The sequence below is a fragment of the Astyanax mexicanus genome, chromosome 2, assembly GCF_023375975.1.
Source record: "Astyanax mexicanus isolate ESR-SI-001 chromosome 2, AstMex3_surface, whole genome shotgun sequence".
NCBI classification, from domain to species: Eukaryota; Metazoa; Chordata; class Actinopteri; order Characiformes; family Acestrorhamphidae; genus Astyanax; species Astyanax mexicanus.
Window position 1 is genome coordinate 12,584,014 of NC_064409.1, and position 18,056 is coordinate 12,602,069.

General features: G+C 35.8%; 1 protein-coding gene and 1 long non-coding RNA gene across 2 annotated transcripts; one reads left to right on the forward strand and one right to left on the reverse strand.

The window, feature by feature from the left end:
• Positions 1-3,761: 3,761 nt before the first annotated feature.
• On the reverse strand, positions 3,762-17,278 carry tnnt2e (troponin T2e, cardiac). The gene is made up of 15 exons (XM_007252703.4): positions 17,237-17,278; positions 16,562-16,582; positions 15,422-15,442; positions 15,250-15,270; positions 13,786-13,809; positions 13,629-13,640; positions 13,458-13,479; positions 12,004-12,064; positions 11,070-11,186; positions 10,905-10,982; positions 9,487-9,600; positions 8,186-8,298; positions 7,948-8,038; positions 6,942-6,979; positions 3,762-3,958 (listed from the first exon to the last, which is right to left on the reverse strand). Exons 8-15 carry the CDS (start codon positions 12,061-12,063, stop codon positions 3,913-3,915), a joined length of 657 nt encoding a protein of 218 aa, XP_007252765.3. The 5' UTR covers position 12,064; positions 13,458-13,479; positions 13,629-13,640; positions 13,786-13,809; positions 15,250-15,270; positions 15,422-15,442; positions 16,562-16,582; positions 17,237-17,278; the 3' UTR covers positions 3,762-3,912.
• On the forward strand, positions 9,612-11,221 carry LOC111192934 (uncharacterized). The gene is made up of 2 exons (XR_002650184.2): positions 9,612-9,973; positions 10,889-11,221. It is a non-coding gene; the product is annotated as an uncharacterized LOC111192934 (long non-coding RNA).
• Positions 17,279-18,056: the final 778 nt, after the last annotated feature.

The window sequence follows — 18,056 nt, forward strand, 5'->3', positions numbered from 1 at the left end:
TGTAAGGGACAGTATTAGTATAACAGTAACGGCATTAGAAATGTGTGTTACCACTAGGCACCTGTAGGTGGTTAGATTCGGATAATTACAGTGTTTTTTGGGCAGGAGAAAAAACAAGACAAGCAGTAAAAAGCCAAAGGAGCCTCACCTTTTCTGACCGCAGTTTTAGGATTTAGGAATTAGGAACATGAATATAAGTACCTAGTTTTCTGTTTATAAGCATTTTAATCGTTTTTTGTTCAGTTTTCTTGTGTATTATTTTGTAAAGAAATAAATCTTTGGTTTGGAAACCTAAAACGCGAGTTGGAAAGTGAGTCAAGAACCGCATGGATCTACAGTATGAATACTAATGAACTGATGGAGAGAAATGATCCACTTACCAAAAAAAAACTGGAGAGAAAGTTTTCCTGAGGGTCTGTTACAACAGGTAACTGCTGAACAAGCCTTTGCTTTAATTCAGAAATGTAAATTTTAACAGTACAAGAATGTCAGAAAGATCTGACTGAGCCACAGTGGGGCGGGGCGGTGCGCGTTCACGCTCTCAGGCGACCTGTCAATCAACTTGCCCTCAGGCGTAAATCACTACATCGCCACACTCCTTTAAATATCACGTAATAATTCCTATAAAATGTATTAACTGTAAAAAAAAAAAAAAACACTGAATGTACAGAAATCAACTTTCCAAAAAAATCCTGGATGTGTAATTTTAGATTAAAAATTCCGTCATCTTTCATTCAGTTGAATGGAAATAGGCTTTAGGGTTAAAAGCTGTACTGAAACCAGCCACCAGAGGGCGTAAGAGACGTTGTGGCTTCACTTTTCAACCCCTGTCGTGCTGTCCATACTTATATACAGTCTATGGTTGTGATCAGTGCGGTCTCAGCAAATCAGAGTGGTGTTGACTGGTTAAAATCAACCTAACAATTTTCCGCACAGATTGCATTTTCAAATAGAAAAATACATACATAAATACCTAAATTCGTTAATTAATTAAATAGATACAAAAATATAATCTACTAAATAATTAATAATAAATAATTATTAATAAATGACGCTTAATCAAATAGTCTATATTCATACTGATTAACAATATTTATAACAATGATGTTGATATATTATAAATAAAAAATGATATGTATTCTTTAATAATGTCAATTTCCTGCACCTGTCACCATAACGTCCAAAAAAAGTTACCTAGTCCATCATCAGCAATAAGCAAGAAACAGGTTATATGCTTTCTCCAGTGACTTTCTGTGGAGGGCAATGTGTTGTACAGTTGATCACAACTCTGTGGATTACTTGCCCGAGGAGACAAATACTTCTGGAGCTCATGAAGCTTAAAAAGAACCATAACACGAAGGAGAAGCTTCAGATGAGTAAGTGAACAGAGAAAACTCTGATCTGTTTCCTCTTGTGAGGTCGACTCAGTACTATTATAAGGTTACTAATTTATCAGAGAAATTCTATAAGTTAAAAAATAACTTATACACATTATACCAGGTTTGTGGTCTGTTTAAGATTGTGCTGCCACCTGGTGGTTAGAGTGGTTCTTTCATTTTTTTAGCCTTTTGACACATGTAAACACACTTGAGAAGAGTGGATTCATTCCAATGTTATCTAGGGTACGAATAGTTTACATCTCCTAGTGTGGTTATATGTAAAAAAAACAGTTTGTATATTTCATGTGTGTTTTTAATAAAGTTTTTAATGCTTGTTGCTTACTTTTCCTGATTTTCTATAATCCAAAAAACTATTACCCTATTTTCTGAAGTTTGATGTAGGTATTTTAAAGTTTATAGTAGTTTCTCGTTGTCAGGCTTGGTATAAGTGCTTTAATAGGCTAAAGCCAGTTATACCAAGTTGAAAAAAAAAGCAAAATCAGTTTACATGAGCTTTGTTACAAATCAAGTCCAGAATGGCGTTTGTGACTGTAAACTGTAATATGTCTCTAGAACAGGACGATTTTATGTTACATTTACCATGGTAAACATGGAATGGGAACATTTAAGTTCGATAACGTAAAACCTAAAAGTACTCTGTATGGTTCAAAAAATGGAAATTTGCAAGACTGGTAAATACGGGTGCAATTAACTTGGTTGTGGTGTTAATAATTACCGTGGATAATACATTAAAGAAAACAAAATAATCGTTTTTCGGTAATTGAAGTAGGAGTCAATTTTTTTTTACAATTGTTCCTTAAATAAAACCAGGATAGAGTCACAAATGAGCTCCGCGATGAGCTAATCGATGACGTCAGCAAGAAGCTCCGCCAAACAGTGAGCTCTGTGATGATGTTTGTCAAATCCACAAATGGCAGGTTTGCTGACTAAGACCTTGAAGAGAAAAAAAAAGTTTACAAAAAGTTTGAAGAATCAAACATTTTAACCCACTTTAGTTATTAAACAAATACAGCCTTCACTGAACAAGAAATTTTACTTTATTATTTTACTATATATATATATATTTTATAAATACAGGAAACTGTTGCATGGTTCCATCTACACTTTAGCCACTCCGAAATAGTCTTTGCGCTTTGTGCTGGTTTTGTCTGGTAAGAATGAGCATCTGTACAGTACAGTTTAGTAGAACAAGATCCTGAGATCAGAGTTTGTCTCTATATTAGTTTATAGTTTTTTCAAAAATTACAACTTAAACACTATCTATATTTAATCTATATTGAAGGTGCTTCTCAAAGTGACTTAAGATAATTTAGCTATTTATTAAAGCTTAGCCTAAAAAGGCATTTCTGTTTGCAGAGGTTCTTTAACTGTTTTGGACTTAAAGTCTCATAATAAGGAAAACTTAAATTACAAAAGGTAAAGGTTCTGCTCCTATTCCCATTAAACAGTTTCTTAGTCTAAAAGCCATTTGCCCATAACAATTTACTATCCAATAATGTTTAGTGGGAGAAGTTAGATTTGATAAAGATAATCTTTACTGACTGCAGTGATATCTTTTGCCAAAGTTTATAGACTTACAGGGGTTGGACAATGAAACTGAAACACCTGGTTTTAGACCATAATAATTTATTGTCCCGACTGACAGTTCTGGTGGAAACAGGAGAGTTGAGGTGCACATTGAATTCTGCCGTGATTTGGGCATCCGTGGTTTTATGTTTTTTAGCACCCGGATATCCCTTTCAGACATCTTGCTCTTGCGTCCACAGTTAATCCTGTTTGATGTGGTTTGTCCTTCTTGGTGGTATGCTGACATTACCCTGGATACTGTGGCTCTTGATACATCAGACTTTCTGTCTTGGTCACAGATGCTCCAGCAAGATGTGAACCAACAAGTTGTCCTCTTTTGGACTCCGGTATGTCACCCATAATGTTGTGTGCATTGCAATATTTTGAGCAAAACTGTGCTTTTACCCTGTTCTTCAGTGCTGTCTATACTAATCTGCTGCCACCAACATTACACACACCACTCTTCACCATGAACATCCCACACAAGCAAACTTGTAGTTTGTTCTCAGAATTGTGCTTTTCAATTTACATCCACCTAAACATATCTAAATCTTTATTTATCTTTATTGCGCGAACTGCTTGAATAGTATAACTTTCTATACTGTATATAATAAAAAATCTAATGCCATTTTGTCTTTCCAGAACTACTTATACGACAGCAGAATATGTAGTATTACTTAATGCTCATCTTAAACGTCTAACTTATTTCTGGCCAAACTATTCCAAATATATTAGTAGTAATTGCTGTATTTGGGTTATTGAACTAAATGGGTAAAAAAGAAGAGAAGAAAGAGCGACAATACAACAAAAGATCTCTTTATTGTGTTAATGTGTGCTACATGTATAGTCAAACAATACAGTGGTTTGGAGTGACTGCTGAATGTCTTCAAATGACACTTCAAATTCAGTCTTCTGAATTCCTGGTAGACCCTAGAATTCTGCATGTTTACCTCAGCCTGCCGCCCACCTTGCCCTTGCCACGTCCTTTGGCACTGCAACACAATACAATAATATTTTACTCTGTTTTGTTGACCTAATGTTTGTACTGTCCTTAATTGTGCAAATATTAGGAATAGGCTTAATGGGTGGATAGCAAGCATTTATTAACAGTTAAATTCAAAAAGTCAAGTTCTAGATCCTCCTTTTAGAATGAATTATTGATTTTTGTAATAAAATCCATCTATATAACAGTCTAAGCAAGAGTTGGAAAGTTTAAAATATTTTACTTTATACTTCAGGTACCTGTAGTACTATAGTTTCCCTACATTTATTCACCACAGGAGCAAATGAATAAGCTATGGCAGGTAGTACTTTGTACTACCTGTTTTGAAATCAAAACACCAAACAAGCATTTAGACTACACAACTCCCACACCTCACCCAGACCACACATACACAATTTATACCCATGCATGTAGAACTAGCTCCATTTCAAACCACACTCTTAAAACAAAAGTGCTTCAAATGGTTATTTCAGTGATGCCAAATAAGAACCTGATTTGATTAAATTTGTAACTTTTGGTGCAGTAATTGAAGTGGCTAGTTTGTGGTGAGACATTCTGCAAGTGCAGTTTAACCTGGTATATTGTCCAGATAATTATTCCAGCTAGAACAAATGCCATTTCTGCCATTTTTGCTCTATATTAAACTGTAAATAAATATGCTGCATTCTAAAAGCTAGCCTGTATAATAGTTACGCTTCTATGTCATAGAAGGCTGTGCCAGTGTGAAAGATCCAGCTGCCATTCGGAGTGATTTGGAGAACATAACGATGTATCCTTAGTCTGTTCCGTATGTAAGACTAACAGACTACTGAGAAGGAGTCCTTAAAGGACAGTCCTACCAAGGAACCGTCTTACCTCAACAGTAGGGGTGGGAATCGATTACTATCTCACGATTCGATTCGATTCCGATTTTGGGGGCCACGATTCGATTCAAAATCGATTTTTGATTCAAAACGATTTGAATTATAAATATTTCTGCTTCTGGCTTATGAATCGTATTGAAAAAAAAACCCTCCATAATATACACTGGTCCTGGAGCAAGTAATGTGTTACAAAAACAATAAAATGTGCAGGAATGTGGGTCCTCAGTGACAGAGGAATCACTGGGATATCACAATGACGTTAATGAACAATAAATACATAAATAAATAACACTGCTTTATTACCAGGCTACTAGCGGTGGTGTGTAGGTGACGCTGCTGGGCTGATGTGATGATAGCAGTGGAGCGCTAAAGTTCAGGAGCAGCTGCTGATTAACTAGTTAATTTAAGGTGGTTGTATTTCTTCAGAAAGGGGGCAGGAGGTGGAGAAATTAATTCATATTGTCCATTCCTTAATTCCTCTGTGATGAGGAGCTGAAATTAGCTCTGATTAGCTTATTGTTATTTTTCCGTTCCGCCTTAAATGCTGCAGCCCGCTGCCACCTGTAGCGTTATTTAAGGTGGAACTGGAAAGTTAGCTAGTTAGCTAGCTAACAGTTACTGAAACTAACTACTAGCGATCTTTTTTATGCTTGTTATGAAGCATTCTGCCATAAAACATTGAAACTACACGTTAATCTAAGGTAATATAGTGCTTGTTCTGCCATCTTACCGGTGATTCTCAAACACCTACGCTCTGTGTGTGTCTGGAAGATCTCCAAAGGGACAAGCGCTATCCCCAGGGTTGCCAGGTCCAACAAAAATACCCAGCCCAAAATCAGTCTAAAACCCGCCCCTCAGAATCGATTTTGGGACATTTTAAATCGATTCTGAATCGTAGTAAATGAGAATCAAGATTCTTATGTGAATCGATTTTTTGGCACACCTCTACTCAACAGTAGCCTGCACTTTAAAACGCAGCTACTGTATGCACTAGTCCAAAACAGGAGCTTCTTCCTGTATTTACTTTCGGGCTCTGCCCAGGCAGCTCTGACCAATAAGCAGAGAGAACATTCTTGTATGGTTTGCTCTGACACATTTTGGTGATCTTAAATTTTTCCCTGTGTAATATACAAACCAAACCAAACCAAGGCCAAAATGGTACAAGCTCATAAACACATTTACAAACTGAATCAGACCAGAAGAAACTTACACTATCAAACTTTACTTTACACTTTATATACATATCTATAACATGTACTACTATGTACTACTTTTTCTGTGGCATCTCTCAAAAAACATTTGCAGCACTTTTTATTTTCAAGAGAGAATAATGCATTCTCATTTCATGCCACACAAAAACCTGTAGGTGATAATGTTTCCCTTTTTTGACCATTTTTGTTATTTGTTTTACAAAGACACATGAGATTAGTTCCTTACTTTAAACTTACCTTTCTTTACCAAGTGTCCTCACTTTTGGCCAGACAATAAATCCAGTGGCTAGATTCCCCTTAATTACTATTATCTATCTACAGGTTATGGTACTATCGACTATCGTCTACTGATGAAAACTACACAACTTCAGTCTAAATGTTCTTTTTTTGATTGCTTGATGTTTTTAGCCTAGAACTGGCTAAATGTATGCTTAGATGTTTGAGGGAGAAATGTAAGGGATGAAGTGAAGAAGCCACAGGACCTGGTCTTATTAGGATCATATTAAAATGATTCTAAGGTTATCCCCCTCAATGCCAGCTTTTTGTGGATTGAGCTGGACCGCATGCTCCGAGCTCGCTCCTGTGGGCATCTTGATGTGTTGAAGGGTCTGGACCATTTGGCTGTATCTTACTGTTAATAAGGGATCAATAGAATGCCTTAATTTATAAGGCTGTCCTGCAGGTCTGTGACCATAATAATCAACTATTGTTGGATTATATAAATACTTAAATACTTTTTATGTTGTGTCACCAAACATAGTAAAATATATGTTTTCTAGGATTCTTTTGCATCATTACAGATTATATTTCTGAATTTACAAGAATCTTGTCTCTTTCTGCCATACCAGGACCCTTCAACACTGGAGGGGGATTGACCAGGGTGGTTCTGTGAACTTACCTCTGGTGATCTCTGACTCGAGCCAGAAGCTGAGTGATCTGTAAGATGGAACACATACGGAAGCCTGGCTAAGCACCCAAAGTCAACATATTTTGCCCAGAACAGCAAACATGGAACCTGAGGGATCCGAGGCATCCACAGGAGAACCAGCGCCTGACCGAACCCTGTTAATCACCTGCGTTTTACCTGCAGCCACAACCGAGCGAGACCCCAGACCCAAGATAAGTCTGACCACAGTCACTGACAGCAGGCTACACAACAGTGAGGTCACCGTTCTCACAGCCAGTTACTTACAACTTTTGCTGTTCATTGATTCTGCTCTGGAGTAGAGTCATCTGCAAGCAAGTCACAGTTTTAGACAGGCTACTTTAGGAAGGCCTGCGTTTTCAGTTACTGCAGCTACGTAATTATGGAAGCTGCCATTCAGGTGTTTGAAGGAGAAGAAGAAGGAGGCAAGAAAGTGTTGTTTCTATCTGCTACACCTATCCTATAGATCATTAGATAGGACAGATTTGGGAGGGTAATATGAAAATATTTATTCCCACCCCTAGTACAGTACACTTCATGTATTAGAAGGAACATCTACTAAGTTAACGAGCTTATATTAAAAGCAGAGTCGATACTTGGTTAAGCACCTGCTTTGAGTGTTTTAAGTGTTGCAGTGTTTTTTTAATTCTAAACCATTAATGGCCCATTTATTTGTCCACACCTTAGTTTCACTTTCTCTTATAATGACATATGTTATTTTTTAGATGTGCAGTAGTGTATGTATGTAATAAATCAAATCAGACACTAAATAATGTGTAATGAATAATACATCAGAATAATACCATCTATCTATGGTTCATGGAGTTCAGTAGATGAATGATTTCTAAATTGGTCAATGAGATCACAATGCAGTGGCCCAAAATTACACAATATGCATCAAGAGTTGGAATGTTCTGCTATATCGCCGTCCCATGAGTTCAGTGGAGGTTATGCCAGGAGAAACTGGCAGTACACTTACATCATATTTCTGTCTCTTGAGTTTCTCACTGAGGTCGAACTTCTCAGCCTCCAGCTCCATCATCCACTGCCACATCTCGTTGGCCTTCTCCCTGCAGAGTAAAATACGGCACTCAGTCACTCAGGACCTTCTCAAAATACACAACTTGTGAGTGTGAAGACATGCTGCAGAATGAGTTGGTTGTTTTGTGCAGGGATGAATGCTGTGATGTGCTGCATGTCAGAGGGCAGTGTCTCACTTCAGTTTGTCCTCAGACAGATGATCGATGTTGAGTGGCTTTCTCCTGTCAGCCAGGATCTTCCTCTTCTTCTCCCTCTCAGTCTGTTTCTTTGCCCCTTTACGGCCCTCCATCTGTCAGGGAAAAACTTTAGATTAAGATATATAGATTCCTTCACAGTGTAGAAATATGACAAAAATCACTGCATTGATATCAAAGGTCTTACTTATATAAAGAGAAATTATTTCCTGCACCATTTAAAAACACCTGACTTAAAACAATCACACCAAACTACACTTATGAAATCTCATACATTTGGACTGTTTAGACCAGCGATTCTCAACTGTTTGTTCGAGACCCAAAAGTGGGTCGTGGACATGTTTTGGGGCGGGTCGTAGACAGCTTGTAAAAAATAAAACAATAAAAAATAAAAATAATGAATGATCATCTAATTTAATACTCGTCTTTTATATTGGAAGAAAAGAACAGAGAGAGTTTCTTATTAATGTACTATAAATGCAGGTATATGCAAAGAAGTGAAATATCTAATTTATTTGGTTATTTTGTGCAGTTTTGATATTTAATTTTATTGTAGTAACTTTTTTACATGTAGTTGTCATGTTCCTTCTCAGTTTCTTAAAAGAATTGCTCTTTAATTCACTTTGCATGCATATGTATGTTTAAGTGGGTTTTTGAAGGCTTTTTGTCAAAAATACATTTGTTTGGTTTATATTTTATAAAAGTGGGTCCTGTGCTGAGACCAGTTGCGAACCCCTGGTTTAGACTGCTGAGTGTGTTTTTGGAACACAAATTACAATCATATTGTATTAACTGCCAATTAATAGCAATTAATGCCTTATATTTGCTAATCGATTAATTTATAAATACAGTGAATTACAAATTTACTGTGGAATGCAGATGATTGAAAAAAATATTTAAAAAGAATTGCTATGAAATATGTTTATGCTTTGAAAAGGTATAAAATGTTTAACAATTAATGCTAGAAATACAGAAGTCAAAAGTTTTAAAACACGTTTTCATTAATTCATTCATTACTTCATTAACTACATTCTAGATTAATATTAAAAGACCTAAAAACTACAAAGGAACACATATGCAATTAGAAAGTAGACAAAAAAAGTGTTTTGCCTCCACAATCACCAAACCAAGGTGGTTCGGAATGAGTTGGAGTGTAGTAGTGTAGTGTTCGCCACAACCACTTAAAGATTCTCAATTACAAGACAACAAGTTGTGTAGGGAAAAGTACAGTGATCTGGTGACTCTGATGAAAGATTAAAGGAGCAGAATTTTGCAGTTCTGACCTTCTGCTGGATTCCACCATACTGGTGAGTCATGTTGCTGAGTGCCTTCTTCTTCTTGACATCTTCATCGAGTTTCTTCCTCTGTTCCTCTAGCTCTCTCCTCTCCTTCTCCTCCTGCAGTGAGTCAAAGGGATATACAAAGGGAGTATAATAATAATAATAAGACCCGGACAGTACAAACAATATGACTTGATGATACATATGTAACTTGATGTGCCAAATTTCTGCTGTGTCTGGATAAAAAGCTCATTGTTTATGTGCATTTAAGATGGCTACAGGATGGGGGCGCTGTCTGACAAATTTGCCAAATTTGACAAAGCTGCTCTCTGAAAACGGCTGAGAAAAAAACAGTGCCATGTAGTTATAAGTTTAGCAATATATGCTGTTCAAATCAAAATCAAAGGCACAGACACTAAACCTGGACATAGGAGTCTGCAATATTTTCCTCAAAACACTCCTAAGATCATTCACTCGACTGTGTGCACAGGTTTGAAGCTTTATTTTCTAAAGTGTGTAACGTTAAACGCTGTCTGTGCTGTGGTGTCAGCTGTTAGCCTGTTAGCTAATGTTTAGGGATGCAAAACAATACTGGAATTATATCGGAATAGAGCTTTATTTTTTCTTTTACCAGGGCGTCTAGTCTGTCTGTAAGTTATGAGTGTCAGTATAAGTAAAAAATTGGCTGACACATACATGTGTCATATCGGATATCTGTATCGGCCTGTAATTTCCACATCATGCATCCCTACTAATGTCATTTAGCTAGTTAACTAGACTTCACTGTCTCAGAGATTAGTACTCAGGTTATTTAGTCAATAACAGCTGAGCTGTCTAAAACTCTGTACTATCTGTGTATCTGTGTATCAGAATCCAACATCACGTAAAAAAGAAAATTCTAAAGATAAGTTTTGTCCATCCAAAAGCTCTATCATTCTCGTCAAATTGTAGAGTTTCAGTCAGAAAATCTTGAGTGCGTTCTGTGGTGAAAAGAATGTTAGCTATCATGCTAGCTAAGTGAAGTCCTCTGAGTAGCTGTGCTAAACATTGTTTAAATGTCAAACTAATGGATTAACATTTACTGTCTAAAGCTGACTGACTGAAACGTGTGCAGTGTTTACTTAGGCTGTAAACTAAACTTTCTATTTGATAATTTTTCAGTTTAAAACACAGAATTTGATGGTATTGTCGCCACATTAACACAATACTTAATTTGCGTAGATTACCTGAATCCCTGGTAATACACTATACCATGGTAATGTTTTGACAGGGTATGACGGCATAAAAAAAGTACAATATTTTCCTAATTATATAACAGCTCTATTTAAAATGCTGCTTAGTTCAAAATTGGACTTAATCCCTGTTTTGGAAACTGCCTGAATGTTTGTTTGTTTGTGTTGGTCAGGAGAGATGCCACTCACCGCCAGACGGGCTTGTCTTTCCTTTTCTTTTTCTGCACGGATTCTTTGCTGTTCGGCTCTTTCTGCACGACGCTTCTCCTGCACACAGGTCATGTGGAAATCAGCAATCAGATACTGGTCAGACTTACTTGCTCTGGGGAAATAGAGTGGAAATAGAGTACGTACAATCCTGTTGACCAGAGCAATAAGCTCCTCCTCGTCCTTCTTTCTCTGGATGAAATGAGCTTCAATCAGGGACTGCAGTTCAGATAAATCTTTCTCCTGACGCTTTCTGTGGATGTCCTGTTGTACATACACAAATAAATATGTTAGCATCAGTGCTAGTGCAACACATTTGTTTTCACACAACAGAATTTATATTACCTCTAGCAGATCGAACGAAAACACAGATAGAAGGCTTATAGAATTTTATGCTGCACTTTTACAATTGATGCAGTGAAGTCTAAAACTGAAGATTAGTGAAGGAGTCTGTCAGCCTTTTTACTATCTGCCTATATGAGTATGATCTGCCTCTTTAAACATAGTTTTTTTTGCATGCAATTCAGGGCCAAACACGGCTTAATTATGGCTCTTACAGGTCAGTTACACCAATGACAAATTTAATGTCCCACAAACTAGGCCAACTCAAGCAGCCACATTTTAGATTTCTCATGGCATTTGAACTATAGGCCACATGTAGTCCACGTGCAACCTACCATGTGCAATGTTTTCACAGGCATGTTTTTCCCAAAAATAGAATTGCTAACCTACGCGTACCTAGCTGTGGGTGAAGTTTCAGGTCAAGCCAATACCATCATTCCAAGACTGTATCTAGACTGGAGCCTATAGCCATGGGCCATAGATTGATGCTTTCACTTTCTGGGACAGGAAGTGATTAAACTGTCAAAAAAAGTCACTCCGCGTAAGAACTACCTAACAAATGCCATACATGTAGGTGATACCTAGCTTCATCTGTCCAAAACGATTCTAGGAATACAACATTCAGATGACTCAGGAGAGGAATTACAGTTAAGTGTATCTCACATTTTAAGAACTTCAAACATGGCTCAGCTCTCTGTTTTGTAACTGGAGTCTAAAAATGTAAAAAATGCAAACTCACATCAAAGTCCACCTTGTCTCCTTCAGGAATCTTTGGAGCCGCAATATTTGGCATGAACATTCTGAAAAAGATTGTATTCATTTTTGTCATTTAAGAAACATTACTTAAAGCTCACCTTCCGCGAAAATCCGATTTTTCTTGTTTTTTGTGGAATACAGTAGGTCTCTCCGAGTTGAATGTGTACACCTGCACATTAAACTGTTTTGCAGCCCCCATTGTCTGCAGGAGCTAAGCAAAGAAATCCCCCTTCCCCCCTCCGAAAAACGGGTGAATTTTGAATTATCTTTCTGCCTACGTAGGCAGAAACTCACAGACCAGCCCACCTTGGCTCGAGAAACTCCCAGAGGCGGAGCTGAAGCGACGCAACATCACCGCTCATCAGTTAGGAGGTGGGAGGCAGTGAGCGGCAGAGCGGTGGAGGGGCGTCGCAGTGCTCCTAGCCAATCAGAGGAGAGATATTTGCATGCTGTTTGCATGTATGAATATTCATGAGCAAAGCTGGAATCCGGTCATTTTGGACACACCCCTAAAACAGTCCATTAAAAAAGAGCTATACAGAGACACCTGAGCACTTTTTTTTTTACAAAAACGTCTCACATGTCATTCATTCATACTAGAGACCACAACTAGACATTTTAAAATGAAAGAAAAAACGACGGAAGGTGAGCTTTAATATTGGTCTAACTTTACTTTATTCGCACCAAACTGTCTTGGTACAGGGGTCACGGTTTGGTGCATGCACTCACACAGAGAATACAAAATGCAAGTCTGTTACGATACTTTTTCAAGCCTACATGCCACCTGGAAACCTTAAGCTATAACCTGTAGGATTTATATGGTGATGTATGAACTGTATTGTTTTATTAGTATTGGTATGCTAAATGTAGTCTTTTTTTAAGAGAGTAAATTATTTGCTAGTTTTTAATCTGTCTTTGTTTATGTCTCACTGTCCTCACCTTTGAATTTGGAAGATTTAAAATAAGCAATTTTCAAGAAATATTCTAGTTTTAGCATTTATGTCAACTCATCCTGTAAGGACATTTCAGTTGTGTTTTTGGCTGTGGGTGTTTGTGTATGGAAAGCCAGCCACCACCTTTTCTTAACCTGCCTCTGATGTAGCATGTAGTGATGTAGCATCGCTAGGTTGCCAGCACACTCAGAGGAAAGTGCAGCGCCCCAATGCTTATACATCAGCTAACAGATGCCTGTGCTGACTGACATCACCTAGACAAAAATAATGCGTGGAAAACACAGTATCTACCCACCCAAATAGTGCATGTCCAGTTCTCTCAGACTCCGACTGCTGATGGCAAGCAGCATGATTCGGGATGTGACATAGCACCCTTATGTTTCTTTTTGTGTGATTCTTTCAAATCGAAACATGACTGTTGTATACTATTCTGACAGCTTAGGTTGGTAAAATTAGGTTGGCATGGTAAGAAGTCAGTACTTACTTTGGCTTTGGTTTCGTCTCATCTGAAGAAAAAGATGAAACATATATTGGCATTAATGTTAAGTTGTTGCATGTAGTAATATTAAGTATTCTGATCATTTTAATTTGATATAATTTGTATAAGAAACACATTTATTAACCCAACTTGCAGAGACAGTTTAATGCAGAGTACCTTCTGTGGGCTCTGTCATCAAAGAAAAAAAAACATACTTAATCATGAGTTCAGATAATGTATGCAGTGTCTAAAATTTGTGAAAGAAATATTGTATGTATAGGAAATATTGTTTAAAATATATTAATGACAAGTAAAAGAAGTCAAAGTAAATTACCTGCAGATTCCTCCTCCACAGCGGCTAATATTTAGAAGAAATGACTCAGTTAGTGAGGGAGATGAGAGATTATTCATACAGAAACATATCAAACCCAGTGTGGGTCGACAGGAGCCAAGAAAATAAATAAAAAATGTAATAATAGTATTAATACACTAATGCTAATGCTTCCATAAGTTTAATTTTATCTTAAAAGCCATAATCTCCATACAACAGCTTTTATCTGTGTATTTTTTTATTATTATTTTTTTTTACCAGTTATAACCCAATGTTCTGACTGGCGAAGCCATTCTTCATCATGTCCAGTGCTGGCAGTGCTATGAATTATGAGCTGCAACACTTAAGAACAAATGTTTCTTGCGCACACTTGACCTGCATGCAACATTTCAGCATACCTCAGCTTTGTAAAAAAATTAAAAATGTAGTTCAGTTTGAAGAAGATTCTGTGTCCACTTGAGTAATGACATGCTTAATTGCCACATTTTCATATACAGTACCACACAAAAGTTTGAACTCTTCGTTTAAAAATGTTCTGCATTGTAGATTAAAATTAAAGTCATCCAAATTATGAAGAAAAACATATGGAATTATATAGTGAACAAAAAGTGTTAAGCAAACCAGAATATGTTTTATATTTCAGATTCTTCAAAGTAACACTTTAAAAAAGGAACTTCAGACAATCCAAAAAAATTCAAGAACTATCCTCAAGTGCAGTTGCAAAAACATATTAAAACGCCCCAGAAAAGGAAGATCAAGAGTTACCTCTGTTGTACAAGATACGTTCATCAGAGTTACCAGCCTTAATAACTGCAAGTTACCAGCACCCCAAATAAGAACACCTAAATGCTTTATATGAGTATTTTGGTTTGTTTAACAGTTTTAAATTACTTCATGATTCCTTCATAGTGTAAATGACTCAGTATTAATTTACAATGAAACAAAACAAACTTTTGTCTGGTACTGTACATATTCTTATATTAAAGTCTACAAAACTTTAAATTCACCACAAAAATGCCTTTATGGATTAGGGCAATAAATGGGCCATTGTTGGATTATTGATTCTAGGCTTTTGATCACCTTTGGAGTTGAATCTGCTGTATAATAAAAACGCTTAATAGGGTATAGAAACCAAACCTTAGGAATAAGAATAAAACTGTAAGAACCTTGGGCTTGCCAGAATTTAACTGTTAGGTTTAGTTTTATTTTTTTTGGTGAGAATTATTTTGCCATTACTAAAATTTGCACAACATGCACTTTATAAATTTAAAATCTGTAAGTGTTACATTTAGCACATATTTGAAGAACTGTAGAGTGGAGACAACAAAAAAAATGATTTTTTTTTTTTTTTTACCAATTATTATGGAGAGAGTTTAATGTAAACCCAAATGTTAAGGTAAGCCCAAAGAGCAAAAAACAAAACTGACAAAATTTATTAAAAATAGAAAATTAGTGAAAAAAGGTTACCTTCCACCTCAGGCTCTGGTTCTGATGTGGGAATATCAAAAAATATTTGGAGGTAAAATATTCAGAATTTAGTTGCAAATAGAAAAAAGACAGAGTAAAAGAACAAGATAAAATACTAAAGATAAAAAATATATAAAAAAATAATAATATGAGATGAGAAGCTCTGGGTTACCTTGAACGTCAGCTTCTGGTTCTGATACAAAAATATGAAAATATTTATAGAAAATAGGAGTATGATAACAGAAGGAATATCACATCACATATTAAATCTCCAGATTGTTAATGGATATTAATACATAATATGCACTCATAAACCAAAAATATGCTTCAGGAATTTTTAACTGAAGGCAGTGTTTCTATATAGAACCATGATAATCCCAAGAACCTTTCACATGGGTGGAAAGGGTTTGGGTGATGGCTCTATATGTAAAACCTTTTAATTGTTTATTAAAGGGTTCCACTACCTTTACATGTTAAAGAACCCCTTTTTAAAATTAAATCAACCCCCCTCCCCCATCTTAATAAACATTACAGCATTTTTTTATATATATCATTTTATTTCAAATTTTTCCCATTTTCTCCCCAATTTACACAGCCAATTACCCAGCCTCCCTCTATCATTAATAATGCCACCAACACACCAGGAGGGTGAAGACTAACACATGCTTCCTCCGATACATGTGAAGCTACATTACAGCATTTTATTCAAAGAATTGATCTGTTTATGTTGATCTTTTAGCTGTGAACATTCAGATAACTAAAATAGTAATACTTTAAGAGAGGTTTTGATATGGCTGTGTGACAAAATGTATATATTAAGCCAAATTATGGACTATAAGTGGTCACAATAATGATTATTGTGCTGGGGAAGTAATATTATTCGAACATACAAACAGGCTCATAAGTATTTGGACAGTGCCAACATTTGTACAATTTTTCTATTTATGAATGTGATTAAAATGTAAATGGACAATTTAAGTGTTTCATTATATTTACAAATTACAAATCTGGTCACAGTCCAAATATTTATGAACCTGATGGAACAATATGCGTAATGTGGAACCAGTGTAGATAAAGACAAAAAAAGAATATGGCTAGTATCAGATAGTAATACACTGGTCATTAAAATGAATGAATCAATGTTGGATTGATTGAATGAATGAATGAATGAATGAATGGATGATTGAATGAATGAATGGATGGATGGATGAATATATAAAAGAATGAATATAGTATGAATTAATATACTATGTAGACAAGATGGGGAAAATGAACTACATGCATATAAGAATTTGAAAAACGTCTGCTTTACCTTCTACTTCAGGGGGAGGAGCTACGATAAGAGAATGAGATTGATTTATTAATGTACTGAATTGATTATATTAATACATTTATTGATAAATTAAACCTGCAATAACTAACAAAACTGCAATCTAATAAAAAAAAGTATGTTAAACGATAGAATAGGAAAGGGAGGTTCACAAAACCAGGTGTGTTTTGTCACAATACACCTCATATTAAGATTGCAAAATGTGAAATTTGCAATCTTGATTCTGAATTTATGAGTTTATAAATAATGTGAACATTAGAAAACTGCACAATGGAACTCTTATTAGCTAGGAGTGAAAAAAGTGAGTGGGGTGGACAGAGACATGATGTACACAACATGTATGTACAAAGTTCTGTAAAATGATTTTGAGGGTACCCAAAAAACAAACAAAAAACAAACATGGTGTCATGAGGGTATTGACCAGGTGGGCTCTAATGAGTTTGTATGTGTTTCCACTGGGCTTTCCAAACAGGCCACATCACTATAGCCCACCTGGAACTCACATGTGTCCCAACATACTTAGGTCCAACATTGAACCCATAAGCAAAACCTGCTATCCTATTTCAATAAATAAGTGTATAAAACATTACTGTTAAACATGGGGGTGTAAACATGCAGTTCAAAGCAAGCCAACATTTAGAGTAAGCCAGGCTTTACCTTCCTCTGTGTATTCCTCCTCTAATGAGCGATGTAATTGTGATTAGTAGACGAACGCAGCCAAAAGCAGAGAAAGCACATGTTCATTCTGTGAAAGTACAACTTTGTCCAAAAGTTCCTCAGAGCTCATTTTCCACACAATATTGTTAATTATTGCGCTGCGAGAATCCAATGTGTTATACTGCAAGATCATTCCATATTTCCAGGAGTAAGCACGTTCCATTATCACCTTTGTCAGAACATTGAGATACCTACTAAAGATGATGTATCTAACAGAATACAGTAGTGCTGCATCAGTTTAATGCTATTATGATTTGCATTTGCATTTTTTATACCATCCAAACATTACAAAGCATGACTTACTAATTCTTAATCATCATTCTTAGTAATAATAATAATAATAATAATAATAATAACCTACTAACATTAAACAGAAAAAAAGAAGGAACTCTATTTTCATGAGACTTTACCTTCTTCCCTAGTGAGACCAGACGTATAAAAAAACACAGGAAGAAAAGAAAGACATAAAAAACAATGATTAATCAATTAAATAAATACAAAATAAATATTGTTTAATATTGAAAAATATTTTAACCAATTACCTTTTTTCCCTTTGATAAGTGAAAAATCGGTGAGATTTTACGCAGATTTTTAGCTTTAGCCTATACCTTTTTGGTTTGTATTGATTGTTTAAATGCAAGATATAGGATTTTTTTTCTTCCTTTTCTTTATTATCTATTTTTAACCTTTTTTATGTGTGTATATATTTTGCAAAACCGAAAGAAAATAAACGAAATTAAAAAAACATACTTAAGTGATT

What these genes read in the sequence shown, in the direction of transcription:
- tnnt2e (XM_007252703.4), bottom strand. Translation starts at nt 12,063, where the DNA reads ATGTTCATGCCAAATATTGCGGCTCCAAAGATTCCTGAAGGAGACAAG. An exon ending in GAGACAAGGTGGACTTTGAT is followed by an intron (nt 11,187 to 12,003) that starts GTGAGTTTGCAT and finishes TATGTACAACAG; the next exon opens with GACATCCACAGAAAGCGTCA. An exon ending in TTGCTCTGGTCAACAGGATT is followed by an intron (nt 10,983 to 11,069) that starts GTACGTACTCTA and finishes ACCTGTGTGCAG; the next exon opens with GAGAAGCGTCGTGCAGAAAG.